The following is a 25,903-nucleotide window of genomic DNA, read 5'->3' as shown; positions in this document are numbered from 1 at the left end:
CTGGAGGCAGGTTGTTCTGCTGGTTAATTGTTCTAACTGTCAGGAAGTTTCTCCTTAGTTCTAAGTTGCTTCTCTCCTTGATCAGTTTCCATCCATTGCTAAAGATAGAGGTAGAATCTGCTAAGGCCCCTACTTCTCCCCCCCCCCCACCGCCGCTCCACACTCCCCCCAAGCCTGTCTAGAAGCTTAGATTATCCTGTGGATAATCAACATATTTTTGTTCCACTGATTTACACTGTTTATTTTTCCCAAATTCCAACCACCCCATCTGTGGGAACTTTTAAGGCTTAAATGGGAGGGTGTGTGGTGGGAGGGTGGAGCAGGGTCCTGAATTCTCCACCCTTGCCCTAACCCTCTGTGCATTTTTCCAGGAAGAAGGAATCAAACTGACTTTCCAAAAGCACAAGCTGGTCCCAAATGGCACCGTTCGGGATCGGCCTGCTCTCACCCAGAAGAAAAGTAGCAAAAAAATGGTGGAGGTAAGCAGTTGCTAGCTGCAGAGAGTCTGTAGTTGGGATGGGCGGCCACAGGCATCCGATCCATCAGTCAGTGGAAGGGAGCATGTTGGTGCCACTGCGATGCAAAGGGAGGTGGAAGAGCTGTGTTAGAGGCCCTGACTTTTCAGCTTTTCTTTCTTTCTTTCTTTTTTTCTTCTTCTCGTTTTTCTTTCCATTTTTCCTTCTTTCCTTTCTCCCCTTCCTCTTCCTCTTCCTTTCTTTTGTTTGTTTCTTTCTTCCTTCCTCCCTCCATTTTCTCTCTCCTTTCTTCCTTCCTCCCCTCTCCTTCCTTCCTCCATTTTTTTCTCTTTTCTTTCTTCCTTTCTTCCTCCCTCCCTCCCTTTTCTCTCTCTCTCCTTTTTCTTTCTTCCTTCCTTCCTCCCCTCTCATTCTTTCCTCCCTCCATTTTCTCTTTTCTTTCTTTCTTCCTCCTTCCATTTTCTCTCTCCTTCCTTCTTTCCTCCTTCCCTCCATTGTCTCTCTTTTTTCTTTCTTCCTTCCTCCCTCCATTTTCTCTCTCTCTCCTTCCTTCCTTCCTTCCTTCCCTCTCCTTCCTTCCTCCCTCCATTTTCTTTCTTTTCTTTCTTCCTTCCTTCCTTTCTTCCTCCATTTTTTTCTCTTTCTTTCTTTCTTTCTTTCTTTCTTTCTTTCTTTCTCTCTCTCTCTCTCTCTCAGCTGGAACTGCAGTGTCTGGAAGCACTGAGGGGCCCAGATATTGACCTGGAGGCTCATATCCCAGTGGTGAACAAGACTGATGGGACGCTGCTGGTGGGCGACGCGGCTCCCCGCCGGGCTGATCTAGAAGTGTGGCTGCAGGCCCACCCTGAGTATGCGGTAGATCCTCGCTTCCTGGCTGTAAGTATTGGTTCAGCTCTAAAATCTTTGTTGCCCAAGGGGCGCTAATCTTCCGCCCTTCCCTTTGGGAATCCTTTCCTTTCCATCCCCAGACACGGTTTCTCCCTCCGCATCTCCCGCCAGATGTTGTAACCTGCTAAGATATTGTCCTGCTTTTCCTCTTAAGATGTCTTGCTATTTCATCTTCTAAGGCAGTGTTTCCCAAACTTGACAATTTTAAGGCATGAGGACTTCAACTCCCAGAATTCCACAGCCAGCGTTGCTGGCTGTGGAATTCTGGGAGTTGAAGTCCACATGCCTTAAAATTGTCAAGTTTGGGAAACACTGTTCTAAGGAACTCTCAGGGCCACCAGGCTGATGTAGGGTCTTCAAAGCCAGCACACCGATCTTCCCGAACCAGACGTTGCACAGGGGCCACAGTTTGCCTCTTCTGAATGAGACTTTAAATCAGTGGTTCTCAACCTTTTTAATGCCACGACCCCCAACCGGTCGTAAGTCGAGGACTACTCAGCCGGTCGTAAGTCGAGAGCTACTCAACTGGTGCAGCACCATTTGCAGAATGGGACTTTTTGGCAGGCTCAGCAGGGCAGAGACAGCCTGGACAATTCCTAATGGCTTTGGAAAGCCAATAGAATTAGACTCCATTCAAGAGAGTCTATTCTATTGGCTTTCAAAAGCCAATAGAATCAAAGGGAGTAGCACAGCTAAGGAAAAGGGGGGGGGGAAATGGCGACCCCCGTGAAATGGTCGTTCGACCCCAAATGGGGTCCCGACCCACAGGTTGAGAACCACTGCTTTAAATGCTTGCTTCTAATTGCAAGTGCTGGTCCTAGTCTCAAGTAACCAGCATTCTGCCTGAGAATATAACCCCCCAAATCTCCAGGAGAGATTAAAGCCCTCTTGAGTAGAAAGAGAGAGAGAGATGGGGTGGGTGGGTGTTTACAGGTAATCTTCAACTGACAACCGCAACTGTAAGCCCAAACTTTCTGCTGCTAAGCGAGACGGCGGTTCAGTGAGTTTTGCCCCCGTTTTACGACTTTTCTTGCCGCGTTTGTTAAGAGAATCGCTAAATTAGTAACACGGTTTCTAAGTGAATCGGGCTTCCCCCATTGACTTTGTTTGTCAGAAGGTCGCAAAAGGGGATCATATGACACACACACACTCACACCACCCCCGGGACACTGCAACTCTCATAAATACAGTTGCCAAACCTCTGAATTTTGGTCACGTGAGCATGGGGACGCTGCAAAGGTCGCAAGTGATAAGCGGTCATAAGTCCCTTTTTTTCACTGCTGTTGTCACTTAGAACAGTCACTGGACGGATGGTTGTAAGTCGAGAAGAAAGAAAGAAAGAATCCTCATCCATCTTTGCTCCCCTCCCTCCTTATTTTCTCCTGTGTGGGGGTGTTGGGCTCCCTCTCATCCATTCACACGCACCCTACTAAACCTCTGCACCCTACTAAACCTCTTCCTATCAAAACAGCCAGCAATGCTAGCTGAACACGTGTCCAGAGATCTCAAAATCAAAGCTAGGAGCAATCTGTTACTTTCCTTCTGTCTGATGTAGCCGAGAAGAAGCAGAGTGCCTGATGCAGTTAACTTGGGGTGGAGCCCAGTCGCTTCGGGGAGGAAGGGGCGTAGCGCAGCCGAAGGAGAGATGGAAGTTAAAAAAGCGCAAGTGGCAGTAGTAGGGAGGTAACAGGAAAGAACACAGAGAAAGAGAGTCATGAAATTGCAGTCTTAGTGATTCTGGGACTTTATCTGGTTTATATTTTTGGACTTCTGGGAAATGCATCCTTCTTCCTATTGCCAGAATTGACAAAAAAAGAAAGACATTGACGGCCTGTAGAAGAGAGGATGACTTTATAAAACGCACGCAATAAGGTACACACTGAGCAGCATCTAACTCAACCTGTTTCTCCCCCCTTTCTCTCCAGTACATGGAAGAACGCCGGAAGCACAGATGGCCCCGGTTCCCAAAACCTGTTCCGATAGAGCCAAGTTGTCTGGTAGGGCTGGAGAGGATGCAGGTAGCTGGTATTTCTGCCAACGGTAAAAAGGTGATTAAGATGGAAATATGACAACTTTCCTAAAAAATATTTGGTACAAAAGATCGGTAGTTGATAAAAAACGTTTTAAGCACACAGTCTCAGACATTGTTTAAGAATTCATGCTCACACCCAGAGGGAGGGAGGGAGGGAGGTATGGATAGATAGATAGATAGATAGATAGATAGATAGATAGATAGATAGATAGATAGATAGATAGATAGATAGATAGATAGATAGATAGATAGATAGATAGATAGATAGATAAAACAGACAGATGGATGAATAGATAGACAGATAAGACAGAAAAGTGAGGGATGGATGCAGGGAGGCAAGTGTATAGATATAAATAGATGATAGATAAGAGAGAGAGAGATAGACAGACAAATGGATGCAGGCAGACATATAGTTATAGATCAGCGGTTCTCAACCTGTGGGTCACGACCCCATTTGGGGTCGAACGACCATTTCACGGGGGTCGCCAAACAACGCAGTCCGCCATTTTTTTCCCCCTTTTCCTTAGCTGTGCTACTCCCTTTTATTCTTTTGGCTTTTGAAAGCCAATAGAATAGACTCTCTTGAATAAAGTCTAAATCCATTGGCTTTCAAAGGCCAATAGGAATTGTCCAGGCTGTCTCTGCCCTGATGAGCCCATCAAAAGTCCCATTCTGCAAACAGTGCTGCACCAGTTGAGTAGTCCTTGACTTACGACCGGTTGAGTAGTCCTCGACTTATGACCGGTTGGGGGTTGCGGCACTAAAAAGGTTGAGAACTACTGCTATAGATAGATGATAGGTAAGAGCAGTGCTTTTTTTCTTTTTTTTTAAAAAAAAAAGGTGCCGGAACTCACACACATCATACAACCCGCCTTGCGTACCCTACAAGGTTTCATTCAAAAAAGGTGCCAGAACTCCGTTCTGGACATTCTATGAGAAAAAAAAAACCTGGGTAAGAGAGAGAGAGATGATGGAGGGAGGGGATAGATAGAGAGAGGTAATCCTTGATTTATGACCACAGTTGGGACTAGATGTTCCATTGCTAAGTGATGCAGTTGTTACATGAAGCGTGCCTGATCCTACAACCGTTTTTTTTTTTTTGCCCCAGTCGTTAAGTGAGTCCAGCTTCCCTTGTTGACTTTGCATGTCAGAAGCTTGCTGGGCGGGTCGCAGATGCTGATCACAGGACCCTGCGAGGTCACAAATGCTTGTTGCTTACCAAACACTTGAATTTTGATCGGGCGCCGCTGCGGACACTGCGACTGTTGTAAGCGTAGGACCAGCCATCATGTTTTTTTCCAGGGCGAGATCCTGTGCTGCCAAATGCCCAGAGTGAGCCCATCAGTGGAGGGAGCCACTTAACCAGATCAGCCGCGGAGTATGAACATGGCTTAATTTAGTCTCTGCTTCTCTGCAGGGTTTTCTTCCAGATCCGACGATGAACCGTCTCCTTCCAGGAGCTGTGGGGGCCGCCGACAATGCACAGAAACGCGGTCGCCAGACCCCGATGGAGTTTTCCAACATGATGGCTCTGATGGGGGCCGGCCGGGTCCAACTAGGAGCCACGGGACCCCTCTCTCTGCACCACGCACACTTCCAAGCCCCCTCGGCCCATGGCTCTGCCTTGCAATACATGCCGTTCCCTGCCGCCGCGGCCACCGCCGCCACCTCCTCCGCCAGCCTTCTCCACCCGGGACTGGGCCACGCCGGCTACGCCGCCGCCCCTTTGCATCTGGGCCATCCTCAGCGCCTGGACGAGGACGAGGAGGAAGACGAGATGGACGACTTGTCTCAGGGCTACGCCAGCTCGGAACGGGACTTTTCCTTGCTCGACGACGACCCCATGATGCCAGCCAACTCCGACTCCAGCGAGGAAGGGGAGGAGGAGGGAGAAGACTGAACTGACGTCGCGAGGGCAGATGGACGGATTCTGACAGGGGCCAGCTCCTCCCCGGAGGCTAGCCATCCTCATGACATTGAATTGGAAAGGCCAGAGACTCGGGGGGCCCATTGGGGCCCCCTCGGCAGACAGGTTCCCTTCGTCCCACGTTGGCTGCTGGGAGGACAAAGCAGGGTCCTTCAAACCCAGCAAGGGTCGGATGGGGGAAATAACGACTTGCCTCCAAGGGTGCTCTTGCGGGGTTTATTTTTTGGAGAAAAAAAAAAGGGAAAAAAAATTAAAAGGTGGCTGTCGGCCGGGTGAGCAGCTCTGCCCTTCTTCCTGCAGCACTTGGAACTGTCACCCGAGAACTGTCTCCCTGGCTGCAATCCCGAGGCAGCAAAGACCACCCAGTCCTCGTCCTCCTCCTCCTCCCCATTAAGCTAAGACGACTTGGATCTAGGTAGCAGCTCCTTCCCTTTCCTTTGGGTCTCCCCACAGCCGGCTCCGTTCACCGCCGCCGCCACCACCACCACCATCGCCCCGGTTCACGTGCTGTAATATAAGTGCAAAAGGAGGGTAGGGAGGATGCCTTTCCCTTTCCCTCCATGCCCCTGTCTCCGTGTGGGTGGGGTTTATATTTATAAATATGTAATATGTCTTGTGTAATATGGCCGAGGCTGTGGGGAAGAAAGAATGAATTGTGAGGGGGGGGGTTTAAAAAATGTCACGAGGGCGGGGTGGTTTCGGGTGGCAGGGGGCCGAGGGAGGAGAGACAATAGAGCTTCCTGTAGCTGGATTCTCCTTTTTTTTTCTTTTGTTTTTTTTTTTTTAATAAAAGAAACAAAATGCACAAAACGTGAGCCCTCCCTCGCCCACCCTGTTCTTTTGCGGTACGGTTATAAGAGTTGCGTAAAATCAAACACAAATATTCTTAACAGCTGGGGATCCATTTGGGCTTCTTTCCCTCTAGGACAGCGGTTCTCAACCTGTGGGTCGGCACCCCATTTGGGGTTGAACGACCATTTCACGGGGGTCGCCAAACAACGTAGTCCGCCATTTTTTCCCCCCTTAGCTGTGCTACTCCCTTTTATTCTGTTGGCTTTTGAAAGCCAATAGAATAGACTCTCTTGACTAGAGTCTAATTCTATTGGCTTTCAAAAGCCAATAGGAATTGTCCAGACTGTCTCTGCCCTGCTGAGCCCGCCAAAAGTCCCATTCTGCAAACGGTGCTGCAAGTTGTCTGCAGTGAAGGCGAGCTGTCTGGAAGTTTCCACCCCTCCCTGCTGAGCAACTACTAAAAATGTAAGTAAAAGAGGGCCAGGGGTGAGAGGTGGGAGGCCGGCGGGCGCAGGGAGGGTTGCTGGCGTGCGTGGGGCCCGGCGGGTGCCTTACCTCCCTTGGGCTGGGCCAGCTGGTGGCCCAACCGGTGGTCGCCCTGCACCGTCGCTGCCCCTTGCCAGCTATGCCTCGGCCGGCGCAGGGGGCGGCACCATGCATGCGCGCGCTCCCGGGCAGGGAAAGTCCTCGACTTACAACCAGTTGGGTAGTCCTCGACTTACGACCGGTTGGGGTTCGCGGAGTTAAAAAGGTTGAGAACCACTGCTCTAAGACAGTGATGGCAAACCTTTTAGAGACTGAGTGCCCCAAAGACGGCCCTGCCTGCCCCCACTCCACTCTTGCTCCGCCTCGTCCCACCCACTCCGCTCCACCCACCCCATCCTGGCCCTAGCCGCCCACAGGGCCACTCACTGCCTCCACAGATTGCCATGGCGGCCCAGCAGTGTCATGGCGGCCATGCCCTCTGCCCACGCCCTATAGCATCATCTGCGCATGATGGGCACCTCAATACTTGGGAAGATTCTGGAAAAGATAATCAAACAAGAATCAGCGAACACCTAGAGGCAAACAAAGTCGTTACTAAAAGCCAACATGGGTTTGTCAAAAAACAGATCATGCTAGAGCTAGACAAATCTCATTGCATTCTTTGACCAAGTGACAAAATTAGTGGACCAGAGGAATGCTGTGAATATAATTTTCTTGGACTTCAGTAAGGCATTTGATAAAAGTTCGTATAGGGTTTCCTGCCCGAGCAGGGGGTTGGACTAGATGACCTCCAAGGTCCCTTCCAACTTTATTATATATTATTGAATGCAAGAGTGAAACCTTTCTAGCAGATGAACTTAAAACATTCCCTCCTACTAAAGGCTGTTCTTAAGAATACACAGAGAGAAAGGAGAAAAAAAACAAACACATTTCTCTTCACTCTTGTTTGTTGGCCAGACAAACAGAGTGAGGGTATTTCCTTTTGGTCGCTTAATTTAAGCAGAATTTTAAAATTCTTTTCTCTTTGGATTTGAAACAGTTAACAGTCACATTTACCTCACACACAAAACTTTGACAAACATATGTACACAAAGACAAGGAAAGGAGTACAGAAAAAGAAATCAGAAGCCTTAGTTTTACACATCCTGGTCATTCCCACCATAAATTTCAATTAACTCAAGTTAGGAGCTATCTGGAAGTTTCCACCCCTCCCTGCTGAGCAACTATTAAAAATGTAAGTAAAAGAGGGCCAGGGGTGGGAGGTGGGAGGCCGGCGGGTGCAGGGAGGGTTGCTGGCGCGCGTGGGGCCCGGCGGGTTCCTTACCTCCCTTGGGCTGGGCCAGCTGGTGGCCCAGCCGGTGGTCGCCCTGCACCGTCGCCCTGCACTTGCCAGCTACGCCTCAGCCGGTGCAGGGGGCAGCACCACGCATGTGCAGCGCTCCCGGGCAGGGAAAGTCCTCAACTTATGACTGGTTGGGTAGTCCTCGACTTACGACTGGTTGGGGGTCGCGGCATTAAAAAGGTTGAGAACCACTGCCTTAGAGCCAGTGAGGTGCAAAAAAAGGGAGGGGGAGGCAGATCAGAGGGCTTTTAACTTCTAACATTTCCCATGAAGAAAGTAGATAAGGAACCCAGAACTTAACATTATAGGTTATAATGTTGGGTGCTGTCACGCCTGTTTTATTTTACAACCACAGAGCTTAGCAACAGGGTTGCTGGCCCCCTATGAAATATAGGGTACAAATACGAAACATGTCAAACTTTTTCTGGTTTTGTTCATAATGAAATCAATAATTGTTAGCTATTCTAGCCAGCTAGATTAAGAGAGAGTCTGCCTCTTGGTACAAAAGAGTAATGCAGCTAGTTTTTTGTTTTTAACTTTAATTTTCTACTTTATCTCCTGTGATTTCATTCTTGCCCTAATTTTTTCCTTTTATTCCTCTTTTGTGCTTGTTTAATTATTATTAAATCTGTCTTCTATGACCTGCTTAGTTTCCAGAAATATTCTAAGTCAGCCAGCCATTGGAGTCTGGTATATTTTATCAAAACTTGAGATAGAAAGGAAAGGCATGACAGTTTTCTTCTTGCACACTTGTGGATTCTGAGATTGACCCAAGGCTGTTGTCATAGCCGTGGCTTATGGGATGGACTAAAATTTCTGTTGCGAAGAGCATTGTTGAATGAGTTTTGCTCCGTTTTATGGCCTTTCTTGCCACCAGTGTTGTAACTTCAAACAGTCACTAGATAAATGGATGTTAAAGTCACATATTGCCTGTACACTAAATCTAAACATCAATTAAAGTTACTATATTTTTATATTTTCCTTCCAGAACCTAGAGAGAGAATATAGACCAGTGGTGGCGAACCTATGGCACGGGTGCCAGAGGCGGCACTCAGAGCCCTCTCTGGGCATGTGTGCTGTCGCCCCAGTCCTAGGACTTCAGCTGGGTTTTATAAAACCTTTTTGCTTTAGGCCTCCACCACTGTGTGCAAAAAAAAAAAAGTTTGATCAATCAGTCAATTTCAACTTCTCGCAGGAAAAAAAAGATCTTGCAAAGTTGGAATTGATTGATTGAACTTTTTAGTCCCACCCAGTCTGCTGTTACCGCCGCAGCCACGCCCACCCAATGGGCCACACCCACCCAATGGGCCACAACCACCTGGCACCCGACGATACATAAGTGGGTTTTGGGTTGCAGTTTGGGCACTCAGTCTCTAAAAGGTTCGCCATCACTGATATAGGTAGTTATTGACTTACGACAGTTTATTTAGTGACTGTTCAAAGTTGCAACGAAAAAAGTGACTTATGACTGTTTTTTCACCCGACTATTATAGCATCTTCACGTAATCAAAATTCAGACGCTTGGCAACTGACTCATATTTATGACGGTCACAGTGTCCTTGATCCCCTTTTGCAACCTTCTGACAGGCAAGCTCAATGGGGGAGCCAGGTTCACTTAACAACCTTGTTGCTAACTTAACATCTGCGGTGACTCACTTAACAACTGTGGCAAGGTCGTAAAATGGCACACACAGACTGTGGAGGTGCAAACTTCTCCCCTCGGAACTTCTCAGCCCTTAAGCAGGAGCTACTGAAAAAAGCCAGGTCCTCTAGTCACAGTACTGGATCCCTGTCTGAATATGCTCTGCGCATGCGTCAAATAGTAATCGGGTCGCCCCTGGCCACGAACAGGCTTTGACAACTAGAGCTAAAAATTAGAGAATGCATGGATAAAACACTTCCGGGACCACTTTGTAGTATTGTCATATCAGAAAATGTAATTTTAATATATTATTATTTTTATTTGTTTATTTTGGGAAGGGGGTGGCGGACGGGGAGCAAGGAGTCATAGAATTGCTTTTAGATCTATCTGCCCATAGATTTTATGTCCAAATGGAAAGATGATCCTTCACCTTTAAAGATAGGTTAATGGAGGGTGAGAATAAAATTGGCTTACGGCAACTGTGCAAGTGTAGCACAATACGGGAAGATAAATAGAAAATAAAAGCGCTGCGTTGCCCTGACTTTTCAGCTGTGAATGCAGTTAAAAAAAAAAATTCTGACCTATCCAAAAGTTGTAGACCATGTGTTAGTATTATTATCTCTATGTAGAGGAAGCGAGGGCTCTGCCCTATGCGCATGCGTGGTTTTCTCCCCGCGAATGTTAGGTCTGAGATCACGTGCCCGCTTGGCAATAGCGAAGGGGAGCCGCCTACAGAACAGCCGGAGGCGGGCCAAACGAAAACGGAAAGAGGTCACGTGACCGGCAAAACCTTCGCGCCACTCGCGGTCACGCGGTCGGCGCGCGCGAGACTGAACCCGATAAAGGGAGCCCGTTGCAAGCCCAACAGCATGCGCATGCGCGCTCCTCTCATTTCGTCCCACTGACGGGAGAAAAAAGCGCGGGAGACTAAAACTGATCGATATTACTTTTTAGTTATCTATATCTATGCACACATATCTACATATATTACACACACACTCACATATAATGTAATATATAACACATACACGTACACACATGCCACAGTCTTCATACATGTGTGTGCCGTATTAAAAAAAATATCCATTAGTTGTATTTCTTTTTCCCCTAATGATATATAATTATTCCCCAAGGACATGAGGGCTCCCATAAGGATTGACAGAGATAAATATAGAGACAGACAGACAGACCAACCAATACTATAAGCAACCACATTTAAATAATAAAGAGGAGGAAAACGGGTGAAAAAAACGTGAGGGACATTTCTGTTCTGGTAAAGGTAAACGAGCACGCGCGTAAACAGAAGCAGAAGCCTTGCGCTAAGTCTCGCGAGGAGAGAGCGAGTGAGCGAGCGAGCGAGAGAGAACTGAGAAGACATTCCACTTCCGGGGTCGCCGCGAGGAGCGAGGTCGCGGCGGCGGCGGCGGCGCGAGCGGCAGGGGAGGCGGGGCGACGGCGGAGCCGCTCTGATGGCGCTGAGTCTGGACCGCGAGGCGTACTACCGCCGCGTCACGCGCCTCTACAGCAACTGGCAGGTCAGGCCTCGCTCGCGGCGGCCGAGGGGAGACCCGGGAGAGCAGGCACGGGGGTCCCTCCCCCAACACCCCCCCCTTCCGGGCGCCCTTCCTACTTCCCGGCTGGGGGTTCAAAACAGGCCCGGATCTGCCTGGGAGGCGGGGGTGGCCTTTAGCCCATCCCCCGAGCCTCTCCCTTGGAGGGCCGGCGGCGTTCCCGACGGTCCTCCGAAGGTCCCATCGCCTCACTAAGTGACGCTCTGGGGACTAGTTTGAAGCGGGAATTTGTGACGCCGAAGGCCAAAGAAGTAATAAGCAAGATTCAACCGGGGGGTGGGGGTGGGGGTGGGGGGGAGACAGCTGCCGGATCGGTCCCTCCTCCCCTCCCCTTCTCGATGGGTGCTGCCTGAGGTCAGTCGTGGCCTTGCTGGGTGCAGGAAGTCGCCTTACAGCGTGGCCCGTTCAGCAAAGGAGAATTTGTTTCGTTATACAGCTGGTCCTCGACTTACGACCACAACTGAGCCCAACATTTCTGTAGCTAAGGGAGACGTTTGTGATGTGAGTTGAAGCCCCATTTCACGACCTTTCTTGCTGCAGTTGTTACCTGAATGGCGGCAGTTGTTAAGTTAGTAACACGGTTGTTAAGTGAATCTGGCTTCCCCCCCTTGACTTGGCTTATCAAGAGGTCCCAAAAAGGGATCACGTGACCCAGGGAGACTGCAACCGTCGTAAATAATGAGTCAGTTGTCAAAAGTCTGTATTTTGATCGCGTGACTCTGGGAATGCTGCAAAGGTTGTAACTGAAAAATGGTCATAACTCACTTTTTTTCAGTGCTGTTGCATCTTTGAGCGGTCACCAAACAAACTCTTGTAAGTCGAGGATTACCTATAAATTTTCTTATTAGCGCAGGTCGCGGATGGCGCTAAATTGGGGCTAATGGGATATCCCCAACGGATAGAGCAAAACTTCAAACGATGTTGAATGGGTTGGAGAAATGGGTGGGTGGGTTGTTGCCCCAGAAACAGATTAAAATGCACTTTCACAGCGATAGATGTGAAGTTTTGTTGTGTAGGAAGCCAAAATACAAAGCTTAAGTCTAGGATGTGCTGGCGGAAAAGATCCTGGAATAGCAGTTTGAGGACAAGGCAAATAGAAAATGTGTTATAAATCTGCAAAGAAGTGTGATTTTAGGTTTTAGTGATACAAGTCTTCTTTCTAAATTGAAGTTGTTGCCTTTAAGGTCAGGCACCCAAATTGGCGTGGAGCTCGTAAGAACTTTTCTGAATTTGGGAGAGAGTCACTAACTTTGCCAAGTGGCTTTCACACACACACACACACACACACACAACACAAATACAGGTAATTCTTCACTTAGAACAGTTTGTTTAGTGATTACTCGAAGGTACAACGCACTGAGACGTGACTGATGACCGTTTTTTCACACGACTTGCAGCATCCCCATGGTCACCTGATCAAATTCAGCCACTGACTCATATTTATGACTGTTGTAGTGTCTCAGGGTTCATGAGTCCTTTTGCGACCTTCTGACAAGCAAAGTCAATGGGAAAGTCAGATTCCCTTAACCATGTTACTAACTTAGCAACTCCAGTGATTCACTTAACAAATGGGGCAAAAAGTTGTAAAATGGGACAAAGCTCACTTAACAAATGTCTCGCTTAGTGAAAGAGATTATGGTCTTAAGTTGAGGGCCACCTATACTTCAAGCAAAGTAAAAGGTATTTATTTAGGTGATACATAGGTTACAAAAACAAATGATACTTTTTGGCATATGTGATGTGTCTGAAACCAAGTAACCAAATAACACAAGACAGTAGCAAACATTGATTCTAGATAATGTTCAACAAATGCCAAGTTTATGGATTACATCACTTCTTTTCCCAGTTCGAATTTGTTTCTTAACCCTTGCAAGCATATTCAAAGACTTCCAGAATATGCTCCATATTGTTCAGTTTCTGAAGAGGCTCGATTTTGTATGTTTAAAAAGAAATGGCTATGGGTTTCCTGAACTTCTTTTCAAAAGGAGTCATGGATGCCATGTTAATAGCACCTTTATTTATAAAAAAAATCCAATAATAAAACCTAAAACTCTAGATAAGACAGGAATTAGTGATTTGGGGGCTTTGATTAGACACCTCACCTTAATTGTCACCCAGTCTGGGGACCACACTTTCAAAAGGATTTGGATAGGATGAGAGAAAGGCAACAATAACTATCAGGGGATTGGAAGATAAGATTTGTGAAGGCAGATTGAAGGGATGGGGATGTTTAAGCTTAAGATAAGACAGCTAAGGGGGGGGAGGATATGACAGCACTCTTCAAACACCTGAAAAGATGCCACACAGGAGGTCACGACCTGTTATCTCTGATTGTGGAGTGAGGGAGTTGGAGTAATGGAGTTTAGGAATATATTCAATTCTATGTCCATCATTGTGGTGTTGTTGGGCTAGTTGTGGTATAGTGACCAGTTTGTGGTGATAGAGACCTTCTAATCTAAAAGAAAAGACCCTGATATAAAGCACTGCCTTTTCATGTAAAGCTCAATTACAGATAATCACGTTACGACCAAAAATTATGTTGTGAAGCGAAACATTTGCCCCACTTTGCGACTTTTCTTGACACAGTTGTTAAGTGGGTCATTGCATTTGTTAAGTTAGGAATCTGGCTGTTAAGTGAATCTGGCTTCCCCATTGACTTTGCTTGTCAGAAGGTCGTAAAAGGGGATTACGTGACCCTGGGACGCTCGCTGCAACTGTCAAATACAAACCAGTTGCCAAGCCTTTGAATTTTGATCACGTCACCGTGGGGATGCTGCAATGGTTATAAGTGTGATAAGTCACTTTTTTTCAATGCCGTTGTAACTTTGGGCGGTCACTAAATGAACCGTTGTGAGTTGAGGACCACCTGCTTAAGCTGTGAGGATTCAGACCTCCCAATTATGGATTGTAGGCACCTCTCAGGCCAAATGATCTCCTACCCATTTATATTCTTTTAAAAGTTCTTTAACAGTCCAGGTAGCAAACTTTGTCATTTGCTTGTTGCCTTTATTTCTCGTTTGGAGGCTGGATCTAAGGCAGTGATGGCAAACCTTTTAGAGACCAAGTGCCCAAACTGCAATCCAAAACCCACTTATGTATTGTCGGGTGCTGGGTGGGCGTGGCCCATTGGGTGGGCATGGCCCATTGGGTGGGCATGGCTGCGGTGGTAATGGCAGACTGGGTGGGACTAAAAAGTTCAATCAATTCCAACTTTGCGAGATCTTTTTTTTCCTGCGAGAAATTGATTGATTGAACTTTTCTTTTTTTTTTTTTTTGCACATGGCAGAGGCCTAAAGTGAAAAGGTTTTATAAAACCCAGCTGAAGGCCTAGGACTGGGGCAACAGCGCGCGTGCCCACAGAGAGGGCTCTGCGTGCCACCTCTGGCACCCGTGCCATAGGTTCGCCACCACGGATTTAAGGTATTAAGAACATTAGGACTTTCTTAGTTTCTGAGTTTCTTTTTTTATGCCATGATACAGTGGAAAAACAAGATAATGGCCTGCCTCAAATCATATGTTTTCTTGCCTTCCTGCCATTATGTTGAATATTCAAAGAGAAAACCTATCAGCCGTTATAATCATCCGTAGTTACAGTAAAACCTACATCCGTGTATTCATCAAGCTGTATTTAAATAGACAAATGGACATCATCTGTATACAAGAAGGCTATTGGGAGACTGAATTTACAGAGGTATCTAAACCTCTCCAGGGAAAAAGGTATCGAGCAGATCAAACACAAGCAAAGCAGTCAATCTTTTATATATAATTCATGGAAGTAATTGGGTGAGTGACTTTGAATGAGAAAAAAAAAGCTGGCATTATGTTCTTCAATATAAAATGTAATGGCTGGAACCGGATATATCAGTGGTTCTCAACCTGTGGGTCAGGACCCCATTTGGGGTCGAACGACCATTTCACGGGGGTCGCCAAACAACGCAGTCCACCATTTTTTCCCTCTTTTCCTTAGCTGTGCTACTCCCTTTTATTCTATTGGCTTTTGAAAGCCCATAGAATAGACTCTCTTGAATAGAGTCTAATTCTATTGGCTTTCAAAAGCCAATAGGAATTGTCCAGGCTGTCTCTGCCCTGCTGAGCCCGCCAAAAGTCCCATTCTGCAAACGGTGCTGCAAGTTGTCTGCAGCGAAGGCGAGCTGTCTGGAAGTTTCCACCCCTTCCTGCTGAGCAACTACTAAAAATGTAAGTAAAAGAGGGTGCTTCACCAGTTGAGTAGTCCTCGACTTACAACCGGTTGAGTAATCCTCGACTTACGACCGGTTGGGGGTCGTGGTATTAAAAAGGTTGAGAACCACTGGGATATATGCATGTGCCCATAAATACAGATAGTCCTTGACTTACAATCAGTCACTTAAACTCTGCTCAAAGTTACCATGGATCCCCTCAAAAAGGACCCATTTTTAAAATTATGATGCCCACACGCAAACACGCACACTGTAATCATGCAATTACATTTTGAGCGTTTGGCAGTCCGCTCAACTTTATGGCCATTTGAGGTGTCCTGTGGTCATATGACCATGATTATTATTTTTTTTACATTTTTTTTTTTTTTTTTTTTTTTTTTTTGCCGGTTTCCTGCATTTACTTCCTGGGTCCAGCGAAAAATGCCCATTTGGGGAAATTGATTCACTTAGCAACTATATATGTGATCTTCCACATAATGCCACCATTTTTTAATGGGTGAAAAAAAAATCCATTGCCTGATTTTGGAGTTCCTGTCTCCCTGCAGAAAGGAGAGGATGAATATGCGACCATTGATGCTATTGTGGTCTCCGTGGGAGTGGACGAAGAGACCGTGTATGCCAAGTCCACAGCCCTGCAGGTAAGCCAGGAAGTTTGAGAAAGGCAGGGGGTCTCAGATGTGTAGTGGGAAAAGGTCCTCACTGATCACCTGCCTCTTCGCCCCCATTCCCCAGACGTGGCTTTTTGGCTATGAACTCACGGACACCATCATGATTTTCTGTGAAGACAAGATCATCTTTATGGCCAGCAAAAAAAAGGTGGAATTCCTGAAGCAGATTGCAAACAACAAAAGCAACGAGAATACGAACGGGGTGCCAGCTGTCACCCTGCTTGTACGGGAAAAGGTAAATAGCACCAGGATAGCAGTAGTACTTAATACTTATATACCGCTTCGCAGTGCTTTACAAGCTGTTTACAGAGTCAGCCTATGGCCCCCAACAATCTGGGTCCTTGTTTTACTGACCATGGAAGGCTGAGTGAACCATGAGCCGGTCAGGATTGAACTCCAGGCTGTGGGACAGTTTGTCTGCAATACTGCATTCTAACCACTGTGCTACCATGGCTCCTCTAAGGATCTCTGTGCTATACCTTGAATGGACAAGCTTTTGAGAGTTGTGGGAAGCAAGGGCCACAGTGTGAGGAGGGGTCTTTTGTGTGTGTGTATGTTAAGGCTACTCTAGGGTTATGCTGCACGACACACTGGCTATTTTGAAACAATGGGGTGAAGGTGTAATTGGAGGGGTTTTCAGGGATGTAAAAAAGGGGGTGTGTAGTGTCCCAGATGACCCATCCCTGGTGTACTGTGTGAAATAAACTAAGTTTGGAGGCTTGACATTTACAGAGGGGGCTTAGAAGTTGCTTTTCACTCCGGTCTGATTTCTTCCGCCTCCTTGCTCCAGAATGAAAGCAACAAGGCCAACTTCGACAAGATGATCGACGCACTCAAAAACAGCAAGAAGGGCAAGCGCATTGGGATCTTCAGCAAAGACAAATTCCCTGGGGAATTCATGAACAGCTGGAACGAGGCTCTCAGCAAGGAAGGCTTTGAGAAGGTGAGAAGAACAGGCACCCCAGGTGCCCGAGCACTCCAGCTCGGGCAAAGGGGCCTTCCCTCAACTTCCTCTAACTCTGCTGCAGGCGGACATCAGTGCCGTGGTGGCCTACACCATGGCGGTGAAAGAGGATGGGGAACTCGGCCTGATGCGAAAAGCGGCGGCCATCACTTCAGAGGTCTTCAACAAGTTCTTGAAGGAGCGAGTCATGGAGATCGTGGACGCTGATGAGGTAAGGGGGGACACCTGGTCACTCATGGCTTCTGGGTGAAATGGAATATGCGGTCTTCTGGAAAGTGGGAGAGGAGCTTTTTACGTTTTAGGAAGGTCAATTTCTTTTCTCCTTGGATCCAAGCATTGTTCTTTAGCTGTTTTCCCCCATGGTGGCTGTTGACTAGCAGTAGCACTTAGAAATAAATACCGCTTCATACTCTGAGTGGTTTACAGAGTCAGCCTATTTCCCCCCAACAGTCTGGGTCAGGGGTAGGCAACCTCGGCTCTTTTATGACTCATGGACTTCAACTCCCAGAATTCCTGAGCCAGCATTCTGGGAGTTGAAGTCCATGAGTCATAAAAGAGCCGAGGTTGCCTACCCCTGGTCTAGGTCATCGTTTTTTTGACCTCAGAAGGATGGAAGGCTGAGTCAACCTTGAGCTGGTCAGGGTCGAACTCCTGGCAGTGGGCGGAGTTAGCCTGCAATACTGCATTCTAAGCACTGCGCCACTATAGCTCCCTGATGGACTAACTTGTCCTCCTGCTTCCTTCTCCTGTCTCAACCTGGGCACGATGCCAATGTCAATGCTTCATATCTATCCTGGATCCTTTCAACCTGGGGTGTCCTACTGGGGCATCCTGGCTGTCCTGATTTTTTTCAACAGGGGTAATAAAATTGCACAGGGCTATGCTGGCTGCATTCTTTTAAGGCAGTGGTTCTCAACCTTTTTAATGCCGCGACCCCCCAACCGGTCGTAAGTTGAGGACTACTCAACCGATCGTAAGTTAAGGACTTTCCCTGCCTGGGAGTGCCGCGCATGCGTGGTGCCGCCCCCTATGCTGGCCGAGGCGTAGCTGGCAAGGGGCAGCGACGGCGCAGGCCGACCACTGGCTGGGCCACCAGCTGGCCCAGCCCAAGGTAGGTAAGGCACCTGCCGGGCCCCACGCGCGCCAGCAACCCTCCCTGCGCCCGCCGGCCTCCCACCTCCCACCCCTGGCCCTCTTTTACTTACATTTTTAGTAGTTGCTCAGCAGGGAGGGGTGGAACCTTCCAGACAGCTCGCCTTCGCTGCAGACAACTTGCAGCACCGTTTGCAGAATGGGACTTTTGGCGGGCTCAGCAGGGCAGAGACAGCCTGGACAATTCCTATTGGCTTTTGAAAGCCAATAGAATTAGACTCTATTCAAGAGAGTCTATTCTATTGGCTTTCAAAAGCCAATAGAATAAAAGGGAGTAGCACAGCTAAGGAAAAGGGGGGAAAATGGCAGACTGCGTTGTTTGGCGACCCCCGTGAAATGGTCGTTCGACCCCAAATGGGATCGCGACCCACAGGTTGAGAACCGCTGCTTTAAGGGGTAAGAGAAAGAGTTGTCAGAGACAAGAGCTTTCTTATCCATCCTCCGATTTGCTGTGCCTGTTGGCCAAGTCTGGGAGTGCTGCAAAGTCCAGTGGGTGCATCGCAGCCTCCGCCGAGCAACCCCTTTGTCAAGTATAATTTGTGGGGGCTTTCCCTCCAGTGTCTGATGACCTCCCGATTTTCATCATCTGGCAGAAAGTGCGGCACAGCAAGCTGGCCGAGTCTGTAGAGAAGGCCATTGAGGAGAAGAAATACCTCTCTGGAGCTGACCCTTCCACCGTGGAGATGTGTTACCCTCCAATTATCCAAAGTGGAGGGAATTACAATCTCAAGTTCAGCGTTGTCAGGTAGGCAAATGTGTGTAAAATTCACTTCTCCTAGGCCAGTGGTGGAGAACCTTTGGCACGAGTGCCAGAGGCGACACTCAGAGCCCTCTCTGTGGGCACATGCACCGTCGCCCCAGTCCTAGGCCTTCAGCTGGGCTTTATAAAACCTTTTCGCTTTAGGCCTCTGCTGCCGTGTGCAAAAAAAAAAAGGTTCAATCACTCAATTTCAACTTCTCGTGGGAAAAAAAAAAGATCTTGCAAAGTTGGAATTGATTGATTGAACTTTTTAGTCCCACCCAGTCTGCCCTTACCACCGCAGCCACGCCCACCCAATGGGCCATGCCCACCCGGCACTCGACGATGCATAAGTGGGTTTGGTGTTGCAATTTGGGCACTCTGTCTCTAAAAGGTTCGCCATCACTGTCCTAGGCGATCATTTTATCGTCAGGTCGATGTGTAAATGAAGTTTCTGGAGTTAATGCTCACGTCTTCTGAATGAAATCATATGCAGGCAAGTTCAGAACGTGGAATAATAAGAGTTGGAAGGGACCTTGGTGTTCTGTCCCAGCCTACATGAGTCCTTGTTAAGCTCCCAAGGAGAAACCCCTCTTCCAACAAGCAGGCTGGAACTGCAGGAAAAAACCAATCCCCTTTTATTATTTATAGACCTGAGAAAAATATCCAAGACAAACACAACACAGTTCAATGAAACTTGATTCCTTAACACAAACAGTTGTCTTCGACAACCAGCACCTCCCACACCTTCCCTTTTATTATGCAGCCAAGGCAGGGCTTCCTAATGCCTTCTCCTTTTCCTTTGGAGCTACCCTATTGCATTCCTCTGTTTATGTGCATCCGGGATATCTCCCAGCTCTGAGTCCTCACTGTCCAACTCAGACTCCCAGCACAGCTGTGTCTCAGCCTGAGCGCGAGTAGAGGGGCCAGGCTCCTCGTCAGACTGTAAGTCTTGGAGCTCCTCAGAGCCTTCCTCTGACGCTGATGTCACTCCAGGCCCCTCCTCCTCCTCCGATTCCCCAGACTCACCTGCCGTGTCCACTGGCTGGCAAGGAATCACAACACTTGGAGGTTTTCTAGTCCAACCCCCCTGCTTAAGCAAGAGATCCAATATCATTCCAGACAAATGGTTGTCTAGTCTCTCTTTGAAAGCGTCCCGTAATGGAGCACCCCTTACTGTGGTTTGCTAGTGGTTTGTAACCAACCAATAACGGGTCCTGGTTTGCCATTAAAATAAATCCTGTTTACAAATGCGATTTGCAGTCTCTAATTGTGCAGTCGGTATTCTCCTTGCACAACGAATGGGAAGACGGAAGATGGAAATTAGAAATATTTTCACGGGATCGGCTTTTATTTACTCGGGCTGTGTTTCCATTTTCTCCTTCCAAGCATCCATGGAGAGTCTCCGTCATCCAGATCATGGGTATCCCAAAGGTGTTTTTTTTTTTCAAGAGGCAAACTGGACTTTTGTTTTTCCTTGAGGACCTTTCACATCTCACCCAAGAAGCTTCTTCCGTTCCGACAGGTCACAAACCACAGGTCAGAACGGAAGAAGCTTCTTGGATGAGAAGAGAAACGTCCTCAAGGAAAGGAAGAAAAAAAAAAGTCCAGTTGCCTCTTGATGGCGCCTTCCAAGAAATTGAAGAGCAGCCTAAATCATCAGAAGGAGACCTTTCAAGGCGGAAATGCTGTGCCGCTGTCGCGTTTCTAACCTTGGCTCCTCTGCCCTCAGCGAGAAGAGCTACATGCACTTTGGGACCGTCACGTGTGCCATGGGCATACGTTACAAATCGTACTGCTCCAACCTGGTGCGCACGCTCATGGTGGACCCGCCTCAGGAAACGCAGGACAACTATGCCTTCCTCCTACAGCTGCAGGAGGAAATGCTGAAGGAATTGCGGCACGGTGAGTGGGAAAGAGCTGTAGCCTCCCGGACGCGCCCGCGTCTCGTCAGATACTCTGCGGAGTATCTCCTCTGAGGTGGAGTCGCCTTCTGTTCCTCTGATCTGCTTCCCGTTGTCTTAGGTGCGAAGCTGTGTGAGGTCTACGCCGCTGTGATGGATGTGGTGAAGAAGCAGAAGCCGGAGCTCTTGAGCAAAATCACCAAGAACTTGGGGTAACGACTTTTTCCTCCCCGAGGAGAACTGCAGAGTGAAGCTCAGGTGTAGCGTGCTTAGGAGGGACTCGCTCTTTCCCTTTTCCCTAGGTTTGCCATGGGCATCGAGTTCCGAGAGGGATCCCTTGTGATCAATAGCAAAAACCAGTACCGCCTCAAGAAAGGTGAGACGCGGGTAGGTGGGTCCTGTGGGGTGACCGGGCGGGTCCTAAGTCCTCAATTCACTCAACATACACTTAATGTGATGGGTAGGTAGTCCCCAGAGGCCCCTTGGGGTAGTTTGTTGACTTTAATAGGATTTTTTTTTTTATTTATAACGGGTAGGCAACCTTGGCTCTTTTATGACTCGTGGACTTCAACTCCCAGAATTCCTGAGCCAGCGTGGCTCTGTTTGGAAACCTCTCCCTTTCCCCTCAGAGCACGGCTGGCTCAGGAATTCTGGGAGTTGAAATCCACGAGTCATAAAAGAGCCGAGGTTGCCTACCCCTGCGAGGCTCTCCCCCCCCCCCATAAAGTTGTTTTTTTCAGTGCCGTTGCCGCTTCAAACAGTCACTAAATGAACTGTTGTAAGGTGAAGACTTGCCTGCATTAATCCTAGGTGATCATGAAGATCAAGCAAGATAAACAGAGATAAATTCTTTGGCACTGTCATCCATCTGCAAGTTTCCTCAAGATATGGCGGCTGGCACTATTGTATGTTTACAGTGTGGGGTTCTCAACTCAGAACACGTCTATGGAGATTCTCAGTCATCCAGGACCTGGTTGTCCCAAAAGTGCTTTTTTCAGGACGCAACTGGACTTTCTTGTTTTTCTTTGAAGACGTTTCGCTTCTCATCCTAGAACAGGGATAGGCAACCTTTTATGACTCGTAGACTTCAACTCCCAGAATTCCTGAGCCAGCATAAGGGAAATTTTGGCCTCTTCATAACTGGTTGACTTCAACTCCCAGAATTGCTAAGCCAGCATGAGGGAAATTTTGGCCTCTTCATGACTGGTGGACTTCAACTCCCAGAATTCCTGAGCCAGCATGAGGGAAATTTTGGCCTCTTTATGACTGGTGGACTTCAACTCCCAGAATTCCTGAGCCAGCATGGCTCAGCTTGGAAACCTCTCCCTTTCCTCTCAGCATGGCTGGCTCAGGAATTCTGGGAGTTGAAGTCCACGAGTCATAAAAGAGCCAAGGTTGCCTACCCCTGGTTTATAACATAGCAAACAAAGAAAATGCAAAAGTAGATAGTAGTAAAGTTAGGAAAGGGAAATGGGAAGAGAAAAGTGGAAGGAAGCAAGGGGGAAAAGGGGGAAAAAAGGGCATTTCCGACTCCTTTTGGTACAGTAGAATAAAACATTAACATCAAACCTCAACTTCTTACTTTTATATAATAGTATAAACTAGCCTTTTCAATAACAAACAGATCTAATCGGTAAAACCCCAAATCAACGTTTCATTTTTTTCCCCCACCTCAAGCACAAAGTCCAGAAGCGACTTCTGTATAGAAATAAAAGCATTTGTGTTTTTTCCTCTAATCAATTTAGCCATCCCTGCTAGTTCCATCAATTTTTGCAGCCATTCATCCATTGTGGGTATCGAGGTGACCGTCCGTTTCTGAGCGTAGAGTAGTCTTGCTGCTGTCAACATATATAACATCGAATTTCCCCCCAAAATTTTTTCCCAAGTCTTTGTCCATTAACCCCAAGAGAAAAGTCTCTGGTTTTCTTTCTATATCCGCTTTAAGAATTTCTTGTATTAAGATATGAATCATACTCCAATATTTCTTTGCTTTATCACGCGTCCGCCATAAATGATAAAAGGTCCCTTCTTTACTTTTACATTTCCAACGTTCACTTGAAAAGCCTTTATACATTCTTGATAACTATCTGGAGTTAAATAACGGGGGGGTATTTAAGTGGAGCAGCTCGTGGACTGATGAAGCTGTGTTCTCTCCGCCCAGGGATGGTGTTCAGCCTCAACGTCGGCCTCTCTGACCTGCCCAACAGAGAGGGGAAGAAACCCGAGGAGAAAACCTACGCTCTGTTCATCGGGGACACTGCGCTGGTGGAAGAGGTGGGTGCAAGGACAGGGAGAAAGGAGGAGATGTGACTGGAGCAGAAGTCCAGAAGTTTTTGAAAGTTTTGGCTTTGTTCTTCTCTTACGATGGTAGTCTCCCCTGCAAAGACAGCAGTTCCTCTACTGCAGACATATCAAACATAGGGCCTGGGGGCTGGATGCGGCCCGCAAAGTGGTTTCATGTGGCCCGCGAAGCCATCCTGGAAACAGTGAGGGAACGGCCCCCGTTGTCTTGGCCCTGGCCCAGGCCGGCTGGGAGCCCATGTACAATTTTGTGGTGGCCATCTATGCTGAAACGCATTCACTCTTAGCTCCACAAGGCCGTCTAGAACAGTGGTTCTCAACCTTTCTAATGCCGTGACCCCATAATACAGTTCCCCATGTTGTGGTGACCCCCAAGTGGGTGTGGCCACCAATAAGAGGGAGTAGGACAGCTAGGGAAAAGGGGAAAAAATGGCGGACAGCGTGGTTTGGCGACCCCCATGAAATGGTCGTTTGACCCCAAATGGGGTCCCGACCCACAGATTGAGAACCACTGGTCTAGAAACAGCAAGGGACTGGCCCCTGCCGTGTCGGCCCCGCCTGCTGAGGAGGTGTCAGCCTTTGTGAGGAATGAAGAAATGGACCATGCCTTGGCGCTTGCCCCGGTCCCACCCCCTTCTGCCAGAGACCCTCAGATCTGTCCCACTCCTGCCCAGGCCCCCACAGGCACCCTTGATGCGAACGATGTAGAACTGGCCATGCCCACCCGGTAGGCCACACCTACACCATCCACACCCACCCAGTAAGCCACACCCACCCTGGCCACACACCCCCATCCCCCCCCAGGGCAACCGCAATGCTGATGCGGCCTTCAGTGAAATTGATTTTGACACCCCTGCTCTACTGTTAAAGCCTAGGTCAGGGGTGTCAAACTGCCGGCCCACGGGCCGGATACATCACACAGAAACCGCACCCAACCCAGTCTAGGCAAGGGGGAAAAAGTCACGATATGTCACGACATGTCACGTGACATGGCGAGTTTGACGCCCCTGGCCTAGGTTCAGGGTCACATTCACATATTCACACTTATTCCACATAGGGATAGTTCTCGACTTAAACAGCAGTTTGTTTAGTGATCGTTCGAAGTTACAATGGCTCTGGGGGGGGGGAAGGGACTTACATTCTTTTTTCACACTTAATAACCCTTGCAGCACCCTCGTGGTCACGTGATCTAAATTCAGTCGTTTGGCAACCGACTCATATTTATGACCGTTGAAGGACACGTGATCCCTTTTTGCGACCTTCTGACAAGCAAAGTCGGTGGGGGAGCAGGATTCTCTTAACAACCATGTTACTAACTTAAGAGCTTCAGTGACTCACTTAACAATTGTGGCAAGAAAGGTCGTAAAATGGGGCAAAATGTGCCTCACAAATGTCTCACTTAGCAACAGACATTTTGGGTTCGATTGTGGTCGTGTGTCCCATATATTCCAGACTTGCTCTTGGAAAGTTCACCTCTGTCACTGCGCTGTTCTGTGATAAGTCAAGATAGCTTCATTTTCGTTCAGTTCTAGTGGTTTGTTGTTCAGCCTTTTCTCAGGATAAACTGGATCCAGTGGATTTCATGGTTTCTCTCCCTAGCCCGAAACCCTGCATGCTGGATGTTAGATGATGGGTGGGCTCCTTCAAGATACTCATTCCTAAACTACACAATTTCACTTTAGATTAGATAACCTTTTATTGTCATTTTTTTTTTTACTGTGGTCACAACGGCACACATTTTAGTTGCTTGCTCTCAAAGCGTACACATACATCGCACACATTTAAACGTACTATATACAACATAGGAATAGACCTACACCCTTACATATAATAATAATAATAATAATAGTAATAATAATAAACCCTTTATTATCAAAGTATAACATGTATACAATGACATTGGCTGAGCCTCCCTCATATAAATATTAACCACTATCTGTCCTTGAATAAATAGTGGAAGGAGGAAGCTTTAAAGTTCACAAGGTTAATACTGTATGGACAAAACTGTCTGTTGCACTTATGCAAACCCAAGTCCATCAAATTGAGCCTTCTGCATTTTCAAAATAAAACCCATCACGGCGGCTGGGTTATTCCGGAAGCTGAAATCCAAACTTCACCGTGTGTGTGTGTGTGTGTGTGTTTGTGTGTGTGTGTCCATTGCTAGGAAAGAACTATCCTGGTGGTTTTGTCTTGTTGGAAGAATGTGCCGCTTCACCATCCCATCCAAGCATGGAGAGTCAAATAGCCCGTTTGTCCTTTAGCTACCACTTTCCTAATTATTCATTCTCCAGGAATGAAAATAGCAATCCTGGTTTAAAAGCAAGAAAGCAAGCCAGACTCATTCAACTCTGATTAACAGCAGGTCAGTCGCCGCTGTTCAGGTGATCTGAGGAATTTCAGGCGAGTGGCGCATTAGCTTGGTTTGGATTCCAAGTACAGGTAGCCCTGCCTTACAACAGTTCCTTTAGTAACAGTTCGAAGTTAACAACAGTTAACTGAAAAAAGAGCCGAGGTGGCGCAGCAGTTAGAGTGCAGTACTGCAGGCCACTTTAGCTGACTGTGTTCAGCAGGTCAGCGGTTCAAATCTCACCGGCTCAAGGTTGACTCAGCCTTCCATCCTTCTGAGGTAGGTAAAATGAGGACCCAGATTGTTGGGGGCAATGTAAATATATATATACATTGCTTACTGGTGTACACCGCTTGGAGAGTGCTTGCACTTAAAGCGGTATATAAGTCTCATAAATAAATAAGTCTCATAAATAAACAGTACTCGAACAAAACTGACTTAGGACTGATTTTCACACGACCACAGCAGCAGCC

At 47.6% G+C, this 25,903-nt stretch overlaps 2 protein-coding genes across 9 annotated transcripts in view; both read left to right on the top strand.

Moving 5' to 3' along the window:
• The window catches only part of CHD8 (chromodomain helicase DNA binding protein 8), a 101,018-nt gene extending 95,467 nt beyond the window's left edge, over positions 1 to 5,551 (top strand). For 7 of the 8 annotated variants that reach the window (XM_039327775.1, XM_039327769.1, XM_039327774.1 and 4 more), the window contains 4 exons: positions 372 to 479; positions 1,173 to 1,352; positions 3,290 to 3,412; positions 4,814 to 5,551. In XM_039327775.1, coding sequence (XP_039183709.1) covers positions 372 to 479; positions 1,173 to 1,352; positions 3,290 to 3,412; positions 4,814 to 5,296 — 894 coding nt within the window. In that variant the 3' untranslated portion in view covers positions 5,297 to 5,551. The remainder of the gene's footprint in view (positions 1 to 371; positions 480 to 1,172; positions 1,353 to 3,289; positions 3,413 to 4,813) is intronic. The other variant, XM_039327771.1, reaches the window with a different exon arrangement.
• A 5,400-nt stretch (positions 5,552 to 10,951) lies between these two features.
• SUPT16H (SPT16 homolog, facilitates chromatin remodeling subunit) overlaps positions 10,952 to 25,903 on the top strand; it is a 34,575-nt gene continuing 19,623 nt past the window's right edge. The window contains exons 1-10 of the mRNA XM_039327781.1: positions 10,952 to 11,120; positions 15,901 to 15,993; positions 16,088 to 16,258; positions 16,814 to 16,966; positions 17,052 to 17,198; positions 18,733 to 18,884; positions 20,611 to 20,783; positions 20,904 to 20,994; positions 21,085 to 21,158; positions 22,944 to 23,056. Of these exons, the coding sequence (XP_039183715.1) occupies positions 11,055 to 11,120; positions 15,901 to 15,993; positions 16,088 to 16,258; positions 16,814 to 16,966; positions 17,052 to 17,198; positions 18,733 to 18,884; positions 20,611 to 20,783; positions 20,904 to 20,994; positions 21,085 to 21,158; positions 22,944 to 23,056 (1,233 nt within the window). The 5' untranslated portion in view covers positions 10,952 to 11,054. The remainder of the gene's footprint in view (positions 11,121 to 15,900; positions 15,994 to 16,087; positions 16,259 to 16,813; positions 16,967 to 17,051; positions 17,199 to 18,732; positions 18,885 to 20,610; positions 20,784 to 20,903; positions 20,995 to 21,084; positions 21,159 to 22,943; positions 23,057 to 25,903) is intronic.

Source organism: Crotalus tigris, unplaced genomic scaffold, assembly GCF_016545835.1.
Source record: "Crotalus tigris isolate CLP2741 ecotype Arizona unplaced genomic scaffold, ASM1654583v1 scf7180000024367.1024689, whole genome shotgun sequence".
Lineage (NCBI taxonomy): Eukaryota > Metazoa > Chordata > Lepidosauria > Squamata > Viperidae > Crotalus > Crotalus tigris.
This window is presented reverse-complemented; position numbering and strand designations above follow the sequence as displayed.